A 19,943-nucleotide genomic window follows, 5' to 3' on the forward strand; every position below is an offset into this window, starting at 1 on the left:
TTTCACAAATGATTTACCACTTGGTACTACTATGAACCAGAGACTGATTGATGGTGTGCAGATTGTTATGATAAAGTCTCACACAATGTGTGATTATAAAAATGAGTGTCTCACTGGACTGTTAACACATTCACTGCCATTGACGGCTTTAGAAGTCAAATATCCATGTTAAGTGGGAAGGCTGGCAGTGAATGAGTTAAGATGCACTAGTTTGTAGGGAACAACATAAATTGGTTATAAAAATAGTAATAAAATCAGACAAGCACATTGCTCCCACATGATCAATGAGCTCTTTTTTTTCATTCAGAACTATGGGGAGGCAGACACTTTAAACAATAGTGGATCATTTATCAACACTGCCGTCAACTGAGTAGGCGTCTTAATACATAGATTGGTGGTATTGAGCCATGATAAACTATATTGCAGAATGGGAAATAAAAAATATTTGTTTTCATTTTGAAAGCTTTGTGGCTGGGATATGTCACCAACAACTAAAGAAGTTCATAACTTGATTAATCATCACTGAAGAGAATAGTGCTACGAACTCATTGACCCTATCATTAGGTACACCTGCATTTGAGAGACCTGTTTATACTATTTGCCCCCTCATATAGTTGAATAAGGTATCCAAAATGTTGGAAACATTTCACAATGAGTAAGTGCAGTTCTACGCTACTGAAACATACAACCACATTAACCAACATATCAAATGAATACATCTCTGACAATGTGTTTGTAAGATAGAAAGTACCCCTCAAAACAAAAACAAAACAAAAAAATGTTTTAAGTCCTTGCTGAACAGATTCGCCACCTCTTGAAAATCTACAAAGACACATAAATGTTAAGACTTACAAAGCTAAATCCTACCTGAAAGTGGAATTTCTCTGTGTGGCAGTGTTTGTTTCTTCCCTGCTTGCTTGAATTGGCCAACACCCAGGACAACATTTCTCAGCTTCCCCCACAAAAAGAAGCCGCCTCTGGTGGTGGACGGCCACGTGCTCTCCAACACCGCCTGCAGGAACATCATGAGCAGCTTGAAACTAAACTTTGCAAGGCGTTATCGATTCAGCTCTTAAATGCATGCACGCACCTTGTTGTAGTAGCCATAGGTGATGGCGTTGGGTTGAATTCCAGCCTTCTTCATCTCAAAAAGTACCTTCACTGCCAGGACTGGCTGGCTGTACTGACCACACAGTTGCAGCAATACACGATAACACACCTTGGGCAAAATAAATAAATAACATTGCTTTTTTAGAAAAGAAACTAAAACCACCCTTTAAAAAAAACTCAATTATCACACTGTATACACTGTACAGAGTAGTGTCGGTGTTTCCTACCTCATCGGGGGCCTGCAGCTTCTTGTCTTGCATCCTCCTCAGCACATCATAAGCTGTGCGCAGCGCCCGCACTTTAGAGGGACACGTATCGACGAAACCAGGCAGGCAGATGAACCAGAGGCCGTAGCAGTGACGCAGAAGACACTTGGACCACATCTGAGGCATAGACGAATAGGTTCGCGCCATCCTTTGAGCAGATTTGATCTCCTGAAATAGAAACAAATATATATATATATATATATAAACATAAAAATCGGAATATATATATATATATTTTTTTATATTATATATATATATATATATATATATATATATATATATATATATACTATATATATAGCGGCGAATTGGCTTTTAATTATTTTTTTTTTAATATTAATGTTTTGTTGCAAAATTAATTGACCTGTTTGGAGCGTCTAAAGATGGCTGTCGGGCTGGCGGGGCTGCAGTGGTGTGAAACTGTGCCTGCTGATGGAGGATTTGGTCCCTCAAGTGGTTCTAGAAGTTCAGAATTTAGCACTGGAAACCTGGAGTAGCTGGAGAAATACAGTGAATGGCATCAGACACATCATGTAATCAATACAGTACAATAATGTAATTTGCCCTTCACAAACAAAAGGCTTGAGCACTGAGTCCCTAATGTAAGGCAGTCCAAATTGAAATAATGACAAAAGAGGTACGAAGCTACAATGGAGGTAATTTTTGTTAAGCACACTCCCACAAGTGTGAAAGCACACCCGCTGTCTGGGAGAAACCTTCAAATGTACGAGATGAATAAGTGAAACATTGACTTGGATCTACATAACTTACATGAGGTGATTCCATGTGGATAGGTATACGTTTTCAGTGTGGTCAGGGACAGATAGAAGGTTAACGGAATTACTCGTATAGTGCGGTGCAGATCCACACCACTGCAAACTCCAACTACAATAATAGACTGTATATATTGTTGATCATATGCACAATAGTACCTGTAGCACAGAGGATGCTCTTCTCCTTCTGGTAGCAGAGGCAGCTCTGGAGGGTTGATGTAAACAGTGTGCTCACTGTGATGGGATTCGTCCAGTTCGATCAGTCTGGCGTCATCTGGCTTTTCACCGTCCATCTGCTTTGCAACAGAAACGTATCAGATAGTTGTAAACTATGAAGTAAAATATGACCAAACACATCTTCCGGAATCCGTGCTGCCAGAGTACTTGTGTGACTCTGATGGGTTCTTGACATACAGTAAATAGAATGGGCTCTCAAGATTAGATTAGAACTCCACACTGCTTTTGTACCTGCAATGTTCTTTTGTGTATAGTGTGGTGATATGATACTAAACGCTTTTGTTTATTTGAGTGACTCAGCAGCTGATCCTCAACTTGGGCTTCACCAAAACATGAATATTATGGCAGCTGAATAGCTTCTGGGTGGTACTGTGTTAAAGGCTTTTTTCCACTTGGTCGAGTGGATGATTCAGAATGGCCACTTTCTTCGCCCGCCCATCCTTGTTTCGATTCTGCTCTTTTTTTTCTTCCGCTCGTTGACCTTCCTCTTACACCCGAGAGGTCTTTCTCAACCGCACATGCGTCGTCGACCTCAGCAAGAGGCAGTTGATGATGAATGAATCAATGCTTCCACTTCTCAATACTAACCGCAGTGACCATTCATAGAGTGGCCCATGCAGGACACAAGTGTGACTTCCTGATTGCAAAAAATTGCAAGCGCAACTATTTGTTTCCCCCAGAGAAAGGAGGATGTTTTGTATGTGTTTCAAAACATGTGCAGATAGTTGTGTAAAGTCGAAGTCGGATACTCATACACACAATATAATGTAAATCAGTAGTCTATTAATTTATATAGACTAAGATTATTGTAACATTTACTCAACATGATCCAACTTAAATAACATATATTTACTATAGATACATTTGGATAATGAATACAATTTGAAGTTAAAGATGACAAACTATAAACTATCAGAATTTCTGATGTTTGCTGATCACGATTAGGCAACTCATAATGTAACTTTTAAAGAAAAAATTGTTCAGATACCACTTAAAAATGAATGCATTCTTCTGCATCATCCTTCATAACTGACCCGTGTAGGATCTCAGTATCACCTCAACCGCTCTAATGGTACATGGTCAATAATGCAGATTGCTGACACGAACAACCAGCTAATGTACAACCCCAATTCCAATGAAGTTGCGACGTTGTGTTAAACATAAATAAAAACAGAATACAATAATTTGCTAATCATGTTTAACCTATATTTAATTGAATACACTACAAAGACAAGATATTGAATGTTCAAACTGATAAACTTGCAGCCAGAAAATTCCAAGTTAATGATTATTTGCTAAAAACAATAAAGTTAATCAGTTTGAACATTCAATATCTTGTCTTTGTAGTGTATTCAATTAAATATAGGTTGAACATGATTTGCAAATCATTGTATTCTGTTTTTATTTATGTTTAACACAACATCCCTACTTCATTGGAATTGGGGTTGTACAAACCTGTCTTGCGCTCTCAACACACACACAAACAAATTACTTTAAGGTCAACAGAGGCGAGCACACATGATGCTATTAGTGCGTTACAACTTTAACTCTCATATGTTTTGACAACAACAACAAACGCTGTGTTGAGTTCACCTTGGCAACCGTGGAGAGCTACCAGGCAGTGACAAAAATGATGAGGCAGTAGAGAGAGGAGAAAAAAGAAGAAAATGATATTACGCAACAAAAAGTACAGAAAGGGGATGAAGAACATCAAGCAAATAAAATAACATCAGCAAATGGGTGTGCTCCAGATCAGAGATTTATTTAGACCTCCATAGAGTGACTCTCTAACATGGACTTAGTATAAAAGTGTCAATTTCATTTCAAAAACCACCTCGGTTTTGTCATACGAGAATCCCGAAAAGGCCCCTCTGACAGCTACTTCTGTTTGACGCAGTTTTTTATCCGCTTTGTTCATGTTTGGCTTCAACTGCCCCCTTTCCACTGATTGGTTGCCTCTGTGTAGAAGACCCACTTGTGAGAGGACACGGTGTTTGTTATGTTGACAGCGCTGGCTCGGGAGAGGAGAGATAGGCGGAGATCTTCGCTAGTGACGTAGATAAGATCGAGAAATTAGAATGACCTGATTTCAGGCCTCTTGGCAGAAAAACGACTCGAATTTAGTAATGCGTGGACGATTTTAATTCAAATTTTACATGTTTACTGAGGCTCCATAGGGGCCATTATATATCACAAATACTGGAAAAATGGTTAGGTAAAATATGGCACCTTCAATAATAGAAGGGTCTTTGTTCCTTCCCATGATTATCATTTCTGAGATTAAGATTAGCTGCAATTGTCACCTTATCAGCGCACTCGTCGAAGAAAGCCAGACTTGCATCTTTGTCACTGACAAAGGAGCATTCCTCAATGAAGCGGCTGAACATTTGAGTCTTGGTCATGAGTGAGTAGAACCTCTGATGGGAGCGGTCTCTGCTTTTCAAGAAACCTAAAAACAAAACACCCCCAAAAATATATTAATTTTATGTAAGGACACACATGACATGATGAGATTTATTCAACCAGACTCTCATTCAAGCTGCTATGTTGATAAAATGTGTCATTTATCAGAACTGGTGTTGAAACAAGTTCTCTGCTGCTCTGCTTGCATAACAGCACTCATACACATGTAGAGCAATTCATCATTGAATCGTCTCACTCTTTTGACATTTAGCACATTCACTGAAGCCAAATGAAATGTAAAGCGCTTGATGAGAGAAACATTTTGAAGCCAACCTTGAATGTCAAAAAGGGAGCTGACATCAGTGGTCTTCTCAGAGGGGGCCTGGGTTATGGGCTGCAAGTACGAGCGATAACCTCTGAGGATGGCCGCCATAAAGCGCAGGAAGGCTTCCTGGATCTCCAGCTCCAGAGTTTGGAGACTCTTCCCACCGTTGAGCTCGCTGTCAGTTACCGCATGCTCCATCTGCACATCTTCGTGGCTTAAGTAACCACCTGACAACAGACAACAGTACATTTTGTTGTTTTGTTATTTCGGTAAAACAAGACGACAGTCTTTTTAAAGAAACATTACAGAACTATCCAAGTTTGACTTGTGCACTTAAACAGATGAGATTACCCCAATTTCTCGTGTATAATGCGCACCCATGTATAATACGCATCCCCCAAAGTTGACCTCAAGATTCTGGAAAACCGTTCAACCCATGTATAATGCATTTTTTTCAATACATGATTTTGCTTCTACCCATATGATCAAAACATGAATTATTATCTGTATTTTGTTAGGTTTTTTTTCAAAGAATTATTCTGAAATTAAGCACTTTATTTGAACACGTAATCCTTTTTTAAAATTATTTTTTTACTTGCTCTTATTTTGAAATTCACAGCCCTACTTTTATTTAGTAAAGTAGAAAACACACAGTTGTGCTCATATGTTTGATTCCCCAGGCAGAATTTGTAAACTGGGTTCAATTCTTTAAAGAAAACATGAAGGACCAGGTAAAAGTTTTTATTTCAATGAGATTAAAATTAAACGGTTAAGCATTTCAGAAAAGCATTATCATTAAAAAAACATTTTAAAAAGATTTTTGTGGCCGATCACCGATCAGTGAGTTTAAAAAAACGATAACCGATCACCGATCCGATTACAAGATGGAGGAATGTGTCTATTTAAATGAGCTGTTCATTTACTGTATATACTTTTGTACTTAATTGCTCAAAAAATTATATTTACAATAAATAATGTATCTTCGTTCCTCTATTTATGCCGTTGAGGCATAGTGACAGACAGAACAAAAGAATTATCTTCTATTAGATGGCAGGAAGTAAATACAGTAATTAATGTATCCACTTTTTGTGACATTTTTGTTTGTTGGTGTGCCGTGAGATTTTTCAATTGTAAAATATGTTCCTTGGCTCCATAAAGGTTGGAAATCACTGCTCTAGTCAGATCGTGTATTCTAATCAGTTAGGTCAAACCAACATTACATGACAGAAATAATAGGTGCTAACTTACTGGAATTCAATGACTTTATTTTAATTAAATGTCTTCACCCACACCGAAACTTTAGAGTATGATTCGACAGAACGGCGGCATGTTTATGTCCAATCGTTCGTGGTACCACTAGCTTGCTAGGCTACATAAAATTTTATTGCCTGCTTGTGAGCCGTATCGTATTAAAAGTATGTGAACATACCTCAAACAAGCCTTAAATGAATGTCCTCTCCTCTCCTGAGCACCGGTGACCACCAATACACGTTTTTCCGCATTTTGTCCTTATATCAGCCGATCAGCATAAAATGCAAACTATCGGCCGATACCGATCAGCCCGATCAAATCAGTGTAAAGTCTAAACATAACCATAAAGAAATTAATGACGGTTGTTGGTCAGTCATCAGTCATATTAAAAAAAAAAAAGAAAAAAAAAGACATTTCACACATTCTGCTAGGGTGTGTAAACTTATGAGCAAAACTGTACATATATGCAGTCATACGTACATGCCTCTGTCATATTGGAATGAAACTGTAGGCTACACTTTTTTTATAACCACTAGGTGGCGGTGGCATTTTGGAATTAAATTGTACAGCCTTTTCATAAACACTAGATAGCAGCATACATTTATAAAATCTGAGTTTTTGTCCATTTGCCCCTATATATGTGTAATGCGGACTATTGACTTTTGACATTTTTTGGGGGGTGGGGGGTAAATGTGCATTATACACGAGAAATTACGGTCAATTCTTAATCCGACCATTTATGTAATGTGACACGCCAAATGTTTTCATTCACAGATCTGGAGAAAAACTGTTTGGAAAAGGGCATGCATGCACTTCGGAAAAACTTTAAAGTCAATCGGCCAATATTGTCTTTAAATTTTAATTTAGAATCAATATGTTCACAAATACAATACCGAGCTACATAATCCTGGTTTGGCAAGCAGATTGTCTATTTCAGATGTATATTAGAAGAGTGAAAACCAGAGAAGAATCTTTTAACGAAGGAATGTCATCCATTTCTGACAAAGTAGTTTCTCCACACCTGTATTTCACTTGATGCTCTTGTTTTTTAGTCGACCACAATCCTTATCAGTTGCATCTTGGCAAAATTCATTGGCAGATTCAACCACTATAGGTTCCTAACAGTGTGCAATGCACTTTGACCAAATATTATATTTGCCTTTCAGGTTTTGTGTGAAAATATGTAGAGGTCACACAATCGAGGAAGTGGTGGTAGAAAGTATTTCTCTTTTTTTCACAGAAATTGCAAAAGAGCCACATGACGTGTGGAAAGTTAAGTAAAACATTATTACGTGTGGGAATTACTCAATGTGATCAATTAGGCAGGTACAACAGGATTGAGCATCTTAAAGTATCCTCAAGGGAGCCACTCAAATTACCCACTGTTTTGGATTACAGTTTTGAGTATTTGGTGACTTCCTGTAAAATTCACTGTATAAACTGACTCAGCAACTAAATTATTGATCAAACCAGATATTGTCCTGGACTTACCCTCTGTGAGCTGCTGATGGAGTTTATTCAGGGAATTCAAAAGATGTTTGCAGGCTCTCCCGGGCAATATTTTCCACGTTAAAGCCTTCTTGTCTTCTTTCCTGCAAGCACACAGCATGCGTGCCATTACACAGGGAGGAGCGATTGGCAAATGTACTAAAGAGGGAGGCAGACGCTCTCGTATCAGGACTGACAATTTAATCGCTCAACGAGACAACCTTTGAAGATCAGCAATCCATAAATGTGATTTCGTATCAGGATATTTCACATTCCAGCTTCAATTACATAAGGACGGCTTTCGCTGATAACCTTTTCGCTGATAACCTTGGTGTGGAACTTTCATCATGAAAACTAGAAATGCCATTCTTAAAAGTTATTTCAGAAAAAATATTTCACTCACTGGGAAATGGTGTTGGTATCCAAATCGACACAACTGATGTCATTCGGGGGCACGTACAGGTCAAAGTATCGGGAATCCACACCCACAATAAAAGGACATGGGGCACTGAGTACCCCCGCCAGGGCTAGTGGGCACAGAGGAATGTACGGGCATGGCCAATGGAAAGGAAATATCATCTGAAAGGAAGAAGGTAGTTTCATCAACGTGTGTCAAATGTGTACTATCTCATTCGGAACTGTGCTTACATGTAAAACAATTTACATTTAAATATACTGAATGAGTCCCAAGGTTTAGCTATGGCAGTAGTTATTATCATAAATGGACATCATGTCCTAACCTTCTATATGTATGGGAGGAGAAAAGGAGAAAAGTCCAAAAGGCTTACAGACACAAGTGCCTCTGTAACACTGGTTAGTACGGCAGGCCGAAGGGAGTGAACCAGGATCTTGTGCTCTGTGACAGCCAACACCAGCAGCGTGGCAGCATTTTTCGGGCCCAGATTCAGTAGTAATGTGGAGAGGCTTCCACCACTTTAAGAGAAAAAAAAAAACAATGAAATCAGGGAAGTGGCACATAAGATATAAGTTATTATGGAATTATTATTCTTTGTCTTACCTGAGAGGCAGTGGAGAGGACACGGGTTGGCTCAGTATCAGGCTGTCATGTGGCGAGAGCTTTAGAAAACACAGCGCGTTAGCGTGCATGAACAGTGAACATATTGGAAGTTAATCTTCAAATAATTAAAATTTTATCATTCACTCAGCCCGCGACCCTAGTGAGGAGAAGCGGCTCAGAAAATGGATGGATGGATAACATTCACTCATTCTTACCTGCACAAGGATGCGTGGCCTCTGGGTGGAGGGGAATGGCACATTTTGCATGAAGTGAGCGATGTGCCTATACACACAAAAATCCAGGATTAAAACCAATAAACAATTTCGATCACACAATAAATAAATGTGTAAGCAATAGCATGGCTAACTTTTCAATAGGCAGCGCGTGTGGTCCAGAAATGGAGTATCGATAGAGGAAGGTGAGGAAGCTCCTGAAGGACTGGAAGAAGGGCCAGTGGGATAGGAGGCAGATGCTCTTGTTGCTGTAAACACTCCTGGTCCCGCCGGGTCCGAGATCAGAGCTGAGCAGACCGAGCTGTGACAGCTGACGCTCCGACAGGTTCTCCTCTGAGTAAGGCTCATAGAACTGGATTGCTGCTCCGTACACCTGCACACCAACATGCCAACATTTCAGTCACCATGTTACAGCGCTGCTTGCGAACTTCACAAAGGCACAAAAGTAATGTTAGCACGAAAACACTTTTATACGCAAGTATGTCAAAATAGCTCAACAAGAGACTTTTAAAGAATTAACTTCAAACAACTGCTATGACACCAGGTCCTTTGTTCTTCCTCACAAATAAATTTGAAATTATTCCAGGCATATGAGGTACCTGGGGGCCCTGCAGTGTGCAGAATGGTGGTACAAGACAAGGAGTGAGCACTGAGGCGTTCAGCAATGAGCTATCCATTATTCACAAGATGAGCTGCAAAATTTCCTTTATGCTGCATTGCTCTCAAAGTCGAAACAGTCATTTAGTATTCCAAACACAGGGCCTTAGACCATTTGGAATCCAGTCAGAACTGAGACATTGTCAGGATAGTGTGCTATTCTTGGAAATTCGCCTACAGTTCATGAACAAACTACTCCCTGTGGGATATTAAAGTGTTGAATGTGTGATTAAAGGAGACATTATGTAGTTTCTCACAATTTTAAAACAGTTCCCAGGTGTCTAAACAACATGTCTTGTGACATTAAAATACACCCACTAGCAAGAACTAAAGATCTCTGGACACACCTTCTTTTTGTCTTGCTGAAATTTCCGTTTTCAGCTAGCTTCTCATGTTGCCCCATATACTGTAACGGCAAGTACAGATTTTGTTGCCATGATGACAAGGGTTAGAGCTAGGGGACTATGTTGACTGCATGTTGCGCGAACCCCTGAGTCGAAAAAAAGCGAGTGCGAACTGGAAAGTCCACGTGAGCCCTAACAAAGACAGCAGGGACTGCATTTTCCCTCGTGGAGTCAGCACTTAATCCCAGAAAAACTGAATTACACTTTTAAATTGGTGTGCATGTGGCGCATGCAATTCATACATTTTCAAACATCATAACCCTGCCACCGCATCAACAACTTCACCGAGCAATCAAGTGCAGATTATGAGATCCTAATGCTATCAGCTAATGTTGATCTGTCCATCCAACAAAACTCAATGCAGCTCTGCTTATCTTTTAGCTGAGAAAGTTGCATTCTTCGCCTAGCTGCCAACTCATGGACAGAGGATCTAGGAGTGGGTGTCGATATCATGTAAATTAGCCCCACTGCTACCTAACAATGGGGTGAAATTTCAGAACGGCTCCCTCACAGACACAATTTCAGAAATCCATCCATCTATCCATTTTCTTTACTGCTTCTCCTCACTAGAGTCGCGGGCTGCTGGAGCCTATCCCAGCTACCTCCGGGCGGGAGGCGGCGTAGACCCTGAACCGGTCGCCAGCCAATCGCAGGGCACAAATAAACAAACAACCATTCGAACTGACATTCACACCTACGGGCAATTTAGAGTCCTCAATCAACCAACCACGCATGTTTTTGGGATGTGGTAGGAAACCGGAGTGCCCTGGGAAAACCCACCCAGGCACGGGAAGAACATGCAAACTCCACACAGGCGGGGCCGGGATTTGAACCCCGGTCATCAGAACTGTGAGGCAGATGTGCTAACCAGTCGTCCACCGTGCTGGCCAATTTCAATTTTTTTTATATTGTCAGATAAAAAAACCTTTTACTCGGTTGTTTCATTTCACACTTGGTGGGTGGGGAGACAGTCTAGCGACCCAACTATTTGATTACAAGCAATTAAGAAGTCAAATTTTCATCAGGTCCCTTTAAGGTAGAATTCATGTAAGGCACAGCAGAAAATTATTGATGTACTTAACCTTTTCTCCTGAAGATCCCGTTAGGACAAATGTGGAAAAAACGGGAAGGGCGTGTTTGGTGTGCACAGGCCAGCACTCAATTGTTGCCCCCATGGGCAGACAGAACATAGGCACAGACTCAGGCAATGGAAAGGACTCATCGTCCTCTTCAGGGTACCTGCACAGCAGACCTGTAACAAACACATAGATTAACATTTAGACTACATGTGTATTTTCTTGTCGGTCAAACTTAATAAAATTCCATATTTTCATAGAAAGATGGTTCCACTGTACCTGCTTTGCATGCAATAGTGTTTGCTTTTGCCAGAGACTTCTTATAACACAAGTAGACAGATGATCCCCACTAGAAGGTGACAAAGTACACTCAGAGGTCAATGAAAATGTTTTGCATACACAACATCAAAGACTTCTTTGCCCACCATGCTGCTGTTGAGGTTCTTGTCCACCTTGCAGAAGGTGTGAGGAGGCGTCTCCCCCTTGCCGGGCACGATGATGCAGACATCAGTGACGGCCAGCGAAGTGTGGGGCTGGCTCTTAGGAGCGCGGCGGTACGTGATGTAGATGCGTTGAGATGACGAGCTGCTGATGTTGGCGGGGCGACCTGAGGGTGTGGTCTGGACGATGTGACATCCAGGCTTCAGCTTTTCTTTCCACTCATACAAAACCCTGAAAACAAGGTTTGTGTGTTGTTGCCAATTCACATTAATGGAGAGCCTTCATTATACGGTATACGGTATCCTTCACAGGTTTCACCCTATAGACAAAGCCTGGGGACAAACCTCTTAAATCAGGTGCTGGGCTACCAGGAATTCTCTTTCTAGCAATAACCCCTTACACACGGACAATCTAAGTCAGTTTACTTTTTACCGGCTCGCTGTCCTGTGTGTAAGGTAACAAAGCTGGGTGGGGGTTTGAAGTAAACCTTGGAATTTGCTGATGTAACAAGAGGTGGAAGACTTGCTTCCCTCCTCTTCTGTGTTGAAAGCATTTGTTGCTGTCGCACTGATATTGCCAGACAGGTAAATTATCTTAATAGGGCAAGCCGCAATGGCTGTACGCACACTTTGGAGACAGCGATCCCACTTGTGCAAGTTGTGTCTGAGCGGGACAGGTGAATGAATTCCCGGCTCTATTGTTACACCGCTAGCGTGCCAATACACCAGGAATGCAGTGTGAAAGCAGATTTTGCCGGGACAGTTTGTGCTCTTTTCTATTCCACTGTGTACTCAGAGCGCAAGCCATTAAAGAACGAGTGTATGAATAGAAATCAAAACCATGCTCTCTTCCAGTATTGTTTTCGAGAGGAATCCATATTTTCTTCCATTTCACTTGCTGTAGGTGCAATATCAAGATATCCATAAACATTTGTCCATTGAGTGTATTTCGCGTGTGTTTAAGAGCAGATTAATGTGACCCAAGGCAGAGGAGTGATTAGTGGCGCAGGTGGGTAAAGGGTCAGTGACTGAGGATTAGTGCTTACCCAAGATCTGTCAGCGGAGGCTTATCTCTGCCTCGCTTGAAGCACAGGAAAATCTGCGGCCCCCTGAGGCTGGCTCCATTGAGCTCCGCAGACAGGCCTGAAGGGGTGCTTTCGACACAGGTGAAGCCAGGGGGTACCTCTTCGCCCAGGGAGCGGATCACTACGGCTACATCTGTGATGGGCGCTTTGGGTTTGACAGATTTTGGAGTGGTATCATCAAAGTGCAGGTCCTCCTCCAAAAGCTTGGACGAGTCAGTGAGGCCTGCAACCACGAAGTAGTCGGCGACACGGGGCGCTTTATCCTCCATCATTTCCCATTCCCAAAGTGAGGGCTTGAATGCAGAGAAGAGAGAGGGAAGGAAGAGAGCCTCTATGAATTTTAATCACTTGGCTGGATGCCGCAGAAAAGCAAGAGGAAAGTTAAATCACATTTTACTGTGTTGCTGAGCATAATGTAAAAGTTCAATGGATGCATTAAACATGGTTGCTGTGGCAGTATGAGGAATGTAAAACAGACATAACTTATATAACAAATTCATACCTTACTTGGGGAAAAAAAACATGACTTTAATGGGAGCATCTGGAAACACTTTCACTCTTCTCTGCAAAATCTTCATATTTCACCCAGAAAAATGGGAAACCGTGAGACCGGTGACCTTACTCTCTCCCGTGACTGATTATGTAATACAAAACATATGCTTTTGTAGAGAATACAAATCGGACAAGGAAAAGCAACATAACTTGAAGGAGATAAAATGGTACACTATTTTGGTGGGAGCTTTTAAGGAGGGAACATTTGGACACACTCGACCGTGTTGTGTGAAAGAAAGGGAGCCTGTTACGTTATCACAAAGCATGGCGCTCTGCCAGCCTGCAGCCCTAAGTGCCTGTTTTATATCTCTCGGCACGCTCATCACACTCACTGGTGGACTGATGAACTGATATCACCCGACTTGGTGCGAGTGTCAAGCCATCGCTTATTTGCATTTTAAAGCTAATCAAGCGTGGTCGTAGTTCAACTTCGCATCTCTGACATGTTTAGACCAAAATTAGTTGCTACTGAATAAACGGGTGCAGCCAAGTTGCACATATCATTTTGCCTCATTTGCTTCAAAATTATAATAATCAACAATCAACATACAATCGATACTATTCTTAACTAACAATTACGTCAATACCTACTGCGGGTTAGTTAGTGATTCCCAACCACCCTGAGAAATCATCAGGTGTGCGACAGGAAATGATCCAATTCCACTTAATTGGTCTGAAAATTGCTCATTTACTACATAATGGACCTTAGTTTGTCTATCTATACCAGACATAATCACAGGCAGATCGATAAACTGCTCTTCTACTTGATGACATTAGGTACAATTAACAAGTATATCCACCAGCTGCCATTCATATAATAATAATTTAGTTACTAAACAGACCCAGATTTCTCACTAAGTAAATTTATAAGTAAATACAGCCAAGATCGTCATTATTTCAGTATATATGGATATACTTTTTGTGAAATTTTTTTGTGATTTTTCTAGCGGCTTGGGTCTGGCGTAATCCTCGCATGGTCAGAACCAGAAACAAAAAATAAAAAACAAACAAAAAATTAGTTGAGCCATTAACATTGCATTGTCAAGGAGAGCAAGACATTTTCAACACTTTAGATTGGTCAATAATTTGTAAAATGGACATAGGAGGTTTCGGCCAGGCGCCAGCGATACTTGTCTTGGCAAAATAAAGTTTGGGAAACTATATACGATTCAACACAGATACTGTATGTATACCTCACAAACAGTGATGCCAACTGTCTGGCATCCCAATGTTAAAATACTCTGTTATTTCAGGTGGTTCATTTGTTCTCACAGCATTGAGTCTCAGTGGAAACCATCATGACTCAGCAAGAAAGAATCACAGTGCCTTGCCACTTTTTTTACATTTGCAATTTTCTCTGTTTTTGTGCGGCTTAAGAAAGTAAAGACATCTTTGCTTTGCAAAGGTTAAAAAAATAAAAATTGTGGTTTGTGCCTGATTTCAATCATATGGTAACTCTCCTTCCAATTTTGTATACTTAGCTCTTGTCCTCGTAAGGCTCATGGTTGACCTGGAGCTTATCCCAGTTGACTTTGACTGAGAGGCTGGGTACACCCTGGATTAGTCGCCAGCCAATCGAAGGGTAAAGACGAACAAGCATTCGCACTGTAAAGATAATTTGGATTCCTAATTGAACCTAACATGAATGTTTCTGGAATGTGGGAGGACGCCGCAGTACCTGGAGAAAACAGGGAGAAGGGAGAGAACATGCTAACTCTAAACAGAAAGGCTAAAGCCGAGATTTTGAACCCCGAACCTCAGAAATGTGAGGCAGATATCCTAAGTGCAAACCACTTGGCAACCATGCTGCCATGCGGTAACTAAGCGGGATTAAATAGAAGATGACGAGAGACTGATTTAGAAGCAGATGAGCAGATGATGAGAGAATGACAGCCTCAGGGGAGATGTGTGAGGAAGGTAGGCAAAAATAAATAAACTGAGAAGGCTGGAGCATCTTAATGCCTCACAGCATCAACGGCATGCCTCGGACAGATGGCGTTTGAGTATAACCGTTGATGTCGAAGGAGTCCACTTGACTTCAAACACTACTCTTACACAATACCTGCATTAAATCGAGCACCCCTTCCTAAAGGGTATTTCAGACGCAAATAATTACATAGATTATATAATATGTATGTTACAACATAGACCCAGTTCCAACAGGCATGACATCTTTTACATGTATTGTATGGCTAGTGATAGCAACACCAACCCTAATAGCAACCCTAACCACAACTATATACATATATAAAACAAACTAACACAATCTGATGGGAACATAATCCAAAATAAAGTCAGCTAATAACTGTAATTAACACAAATGTTTTATTCTTATTGAATGAAAGTATCCAAGGGAGTGAGCATATATTTTTAATGAAAACATTATTTAGTTTTATATATTTTGATTGATGACCATTTTCTGTACACTCCTCTGTTTTGTAGAACTGAGCAAAGTAGGTTTTAGTGCCATATGCTTGCATAGCTGGAACGACTCTTTCCACATTTTTCATTCAGCAATTTTCTTGCACTGGAGCGGATTTCCTGAAGCACACCAACTTCCTGAATCACATCAGTTATTGTTGTTTATGAGTCACGTCCAAGCATCATAGTTGGTAATACAACTTGAGACATCCTGTTCCCAAAAGTTCAATTCTACCCGCAAAGGGAACCAAAACTCAAGCATACAGTACATGTGTTCCAGGTGTTCAATAAAGGTCCAACACACTATGACGGTTCCATGATGTAATAACTCTGGGGCCTCAATTATCAACTTTGCGTAGAAAAAGTGTTACACAGTTGTTTTGTAGCTTTTGATGGATGATTTTGCTTTATTCAGCACTATATTCACTGTTGTAATGTTATTGTTTTCTGCTGGACTCGTATGGACTGAGCACTCGAGTTAGTTGAGTATTTCTAAAATCTGAACCTTGGAGGAGCAATACATTTGCAATGACTTGTTATTTTGCTACATATTATCGATTAATTGGCCATTATACCAGCCGGCACGGTGGGAAGACTGGTTAGCACATCTGCGTCACAGTTCTAGGGATCGGGGTTGAAATCCCGACCCCGCCTGTGTGGAGTTTCCATGTTCTCCCTGTGCCTGCATGGGTTTTCTCCAGGCACTCAGGTTTCCTCCCACATCCCAAAAAACATGCGTTAGGTTGATTGGAGACTCTAAATTGCCCGTAGGTGTGAATGTGAGTTCGAATGGTTGTTTGTTTTTATGTGCCCTGCGATTGGCTGGCGACTGGTTCAGGGTGTACCCCGCCTCCCGCCCGAAGATAGCTGGGATTGGCTCCAGAAGCCCGCGGCCCTCGTGAAGATAAGCAGTGAAGAAAATGGATGGATGGATGGATGGATGGTCATGATACCGTTTCATTTTACACAAAAGGATCCACTCCAGATAGGGTTTCTTTTCATATTGTCTGTAATTCTAATTAATTATTGTAAATGATTTCTGAGGAGGTTGTATGTTGTTGAGTATGTTCGGTTTTACACACGATACACTGATAAGGCCAAACTATTACTATTACTAATTACAAACTAACCACTATTACTGACATCACTGGTAGTGTTGTGGTTTACTTGCCTGAGTTGGGGATTCAGTTTCCATTCTGTGACAATGATAAATGTGATTATAAAATGGTTGTCAGTCTCTATGTGCCTCTGGCAATCAATCCTGGGTGTAGTCCATCTTTCGCATGAAGTCAGCTAGGTAGGTTCTAGCTCACCACGATAATAGGATTCACAGTTCAGAAAACTGATGCACCGATGGATGGTTACTACTGTATCATATAATCATTCCAAAAACATGCTAGTTAGATTAATTGAAGACTCAAAATTGTCCTCGGGTGAGCAAGTGAGTGTGAATGTTTTTTTGTCAGTGTCTTGCCCAAAGTCAGTTGGGATAGGCTCCAGCCTACCATCAAACCTGATGAGGACTTTTGAAAGTGCTTTTGAAAACGGATGGATGGAAAATAATACTTCCTGACTAGTTAAGGTACTCGTTTAATACAGTATGTTCATCCCTTTAATGTTAGTCATTTGGCATGCCTGCAGTGCTTTGTTTTGTTGTTTTCATTGTGGAGACCACTGGAGTGCTTCAGTTAATTTCCCTTGTGGATGAATCTATCCATACATCCATGTAACAACACAGCACAAAAAGTAAGGAAATTTGTCATTAGTAGATTATTTCTTTGTGCTAACAATGCTTCTTGGCACTAAGAAAAGATACTTCAAAAGCTAAATGGCAGGAAAAGCATAAAAAGAGGCCATATTTTTTCCTCCGAAAACAACCAGGACTTCAACATCCCCTTGAACCATTTGGAGACTTAAAAAATAAATAAATAAATATGCTTTTCAATGAGTGAGTAAGCAAAAATGTATCTGTTAATGACTATATTGTCTTGTCATGGCATTCTAAGAATGTGAAAGCATTTCACTGCCAGCATCCCAGTGTTGTTGTGATGGTGTTGGGAGGACTGTTTGGGATTAAAAAGCCTGTTGGCAGCAATGGAGGAGGAGGAGGAGGAGGAAAACAACACATTTCACTCGGCATCTGTTCTCTCTTAAACCACCAACACACCCATCATCATCATCATCATCATCCATATGAATTCCATTTGTTTTGTGTTGTATGATGGTTACTGCGCACACTATCATGTGACCACAATAACAAAACAGTGCTTCAAGAGGAATTACAGATTAAATGACTTGGATTAGGACCTCAGATGGAAGGAAGAGGAAAGCACAACACTACAGTTAGGTTTCCACACGGAAGAGTCCATTTTAGGCAGCAGCATCTCGACAGTGGATGAGATGAAACCAGCCCTCCTGTATGCCTCCATCAGGACCAAAAGGGTGCTCGGTACACAAGTGAACAACGACACGCCGTAATACTGATGTGTGTACGACGGTACAATAGCAACGACGTCCGCAAAACCAGACGTTAACGTCTTAGTTTACGTTGTTATTACAAGGATCATCGTTACGAAAACACGGCGCGTCACAGCACCCAAAAAATATATATATATTAAAAAATAACCGCACACTGAAATATGAAAATAAATATCACAAACACCGTCGTGTTTGTTTCATTTAAACAACGTACGCATGTTTGTACTGTACTCACATCTCAAGACGAGCGGGCAATAACGTGACTAGAAATCCTCCAGCGTGATATATGGCGACGCCAAAAGATGCTCTCTTTTTTAAATTCTGTTCTTCCTTAATCCGAATGTCCCAACGTGAGAGTAAAAATCATGAAAATTGAAAATAATTCACAGTGGGTTGGTGAACGCCTCGTCTCGGCGTTCGTATTCCTGAGCGGCGCTTTAACCGGACCGAAGCGTAACACGTGACTGATTGCAAACGTCCCGGACGTCACGCGTGACGTTCCCGGCAACCAGGAAGTGGAAGCGCGTCCGAATGTGACGAAAGCGCTGAAGTTGCGTACAATAACCGCAAACCAATAGAAAAGAAGTAAGTATTGCTATTCACACATACTCTATGTTATTCTTCCCGCGACCCTTGTGAAGATAAGCGGCTGGATGGATGGATGGATGTTATTCTACGCCCAACCACTTTTTTTTTTTTACTCATTCCACTTCTTGGTGCGATTCTCATTCCACATCTCTAAACCAATTCAAACTATACAAATTTCAAAAGATTGAAAAAATAATAATGCAAGTTGAAAAAATCAGAAATTCTTTCCACATTACAAAAATTGCCAGCTTTACCCACACAAAAACCCACTGAAGTGAATGAGACATTCAACAAAAAGTTCCTGTCTTTCCCATTCCAAATTCAAAGGGTTCAGAAAATTCAGAACGTGATTAGATCTTCAGAATTATTTTCCACATTCCCTAAAAATCCAACATTCCCCAAATTCCACTCTTTTAACAATGAAATCCCCAACACAAAGAGATATTTTTCCTTCCACATTTCTTGAACAATTAAAACCATTCAACTTTAATATTCAGCTCATTTACGACATCTTGGGAACGATTTGACATTCCCAAAACCATGATTTTTTTTCTCTCTTCTATTTGGTTGGTTTTCAGCTAATTTTCTGCCCATTTTTACAATTTACCTTAATTAAAAGCTGATGAAGTCTTAATTTGAGAAACTCCTTAACTGCATTTCTTTGATGAATGTTGTGTGTCAATGTTTATAGTGACGATGAAGGAATTTCTATTTTATCTTCAGTTATTGCTGTTGAAGTACATTACAGCCATAGAAAAGATGCGACTTTTGACATTCATTTTAATCAGATAATTGGGGTTGGGCTTGACCCCATGACCTCAAGCTAATTAAATACCTTTGGGATGGACTAGAACAGAGCTTGTGTGGCCGTATACACACACACACACACACACACACACACACATATATATATATATATATATATATATATATATATATATATATATATATATACATATACACACACACACACACACACACACACAGCTTGGTCAAAAACCGTTAATATAATATCAAAAATATGTATTATATATATATTATTGTATTATATATATGTCAGTATTGTAACAGTTTTCTGTACTGGGGGCGCTATATTTTGGATTTGTAGTTATTAAATTACTAACAGTGAGCCCAAAAC

The 19,943-nt window shown here is 40.4% G+C and overlaps 1 protein-coding gene across 4 annotated transcripts in view; it reads right to left on the reverse strand.

Moving 5' to 3' along the window:
* The window catches only part of dennd4a (DENN/MADD domain containing 4A), a 27,036-nt gene extending 8,351 nt beyond the window's left edge, over positions 1-18,685 (reverse strand). For 2 of the 4 annotated variants that reach the window (XM_061675935.1, XM_061675932.1), the window contains exons 1-18: positions 18,453-18,685; positions 12,728-13,059; positions 11,667-11,913; positions 11,521-11,590; positions 11,248-11,417; positions 9,239-9,477; positions 9,087-9,153; positions 8,872-8,930; positions 8,642-8,786; positions 8,257-8,432; positions 7,857-7,957; positions 5,123-5,341; positions 4,690-4,835; positions 2,309-2,442; positions 1,741-1,873; positions 1,338-1,544; positions 1,091-1,219; positions 868-1,012 (exon numbers count right to left, since the gene is read on the reverse strand). In XM_061675935.1, coding sequence (XP_061531919.1) covers positions 868-1,012; positions 1,091-1,219; positions 1,338-1,544; positions 1,741-1,873; positions 2,309-2,442; positions 4,690-4,835; positions 5,123-5,341; positions 7,857-7,957; positions 8,257-8,432; positions 8,642-8,786; positions 8,872-8,930; positions 9,087-9,153; positions 9,239-9,477; positions 11,248-11,417; positions 11,521-11,590; positions 11,667-11,913; positions 12,728-13,038 — 2,698 coding nt within the window. In that variant the 5' untranslated portion in view covers positions 13,039-13,059; positions 18,453-18,685. Of the gene's footprint in view, positions 1-867; positions 1,013-1,090; positions 1,220-1,337; positions 1,545-1,740; positions 1,874-2,308; positions 2,446-4,689; positions 4,836-5,122; positions 5,342-7,856; positions 7,958-8,256; positions 8,433-8,641; positions 8,787-8,871; positions 8,931-9,086; positions 9,154-9,238; positions 9,478-11,247; positions 11,418-11,520; positions 11,591-11,666; positions 11,914-12,727; positions 13,060-18,452 lie in introns of all 4 variants that reach the window. The other 2 variants (XM_061675934.1, XM_061675931.1) reach the window with 1 other exon arrangement.
* Between the last annotated feature and the right edge of the window lie 1,258 nt (positions 18,686-19,943).

This window comes from Phycodurus eques, chromosome 5 (genome assembly GCF_024500275.1).
Source record: "Phycodurus eques isolate BA_2022a chromosome 5, UOR_Pequ_1.1, whole genome shotgun sequence".
Taxonomy (NCBI): domain Eukaryota; kingdom Metazoa; phylum Chordata; class Actinopteri; order Syngnathiformes; family Syngnathidae; genus Phycodurus; species Phycodurus eques.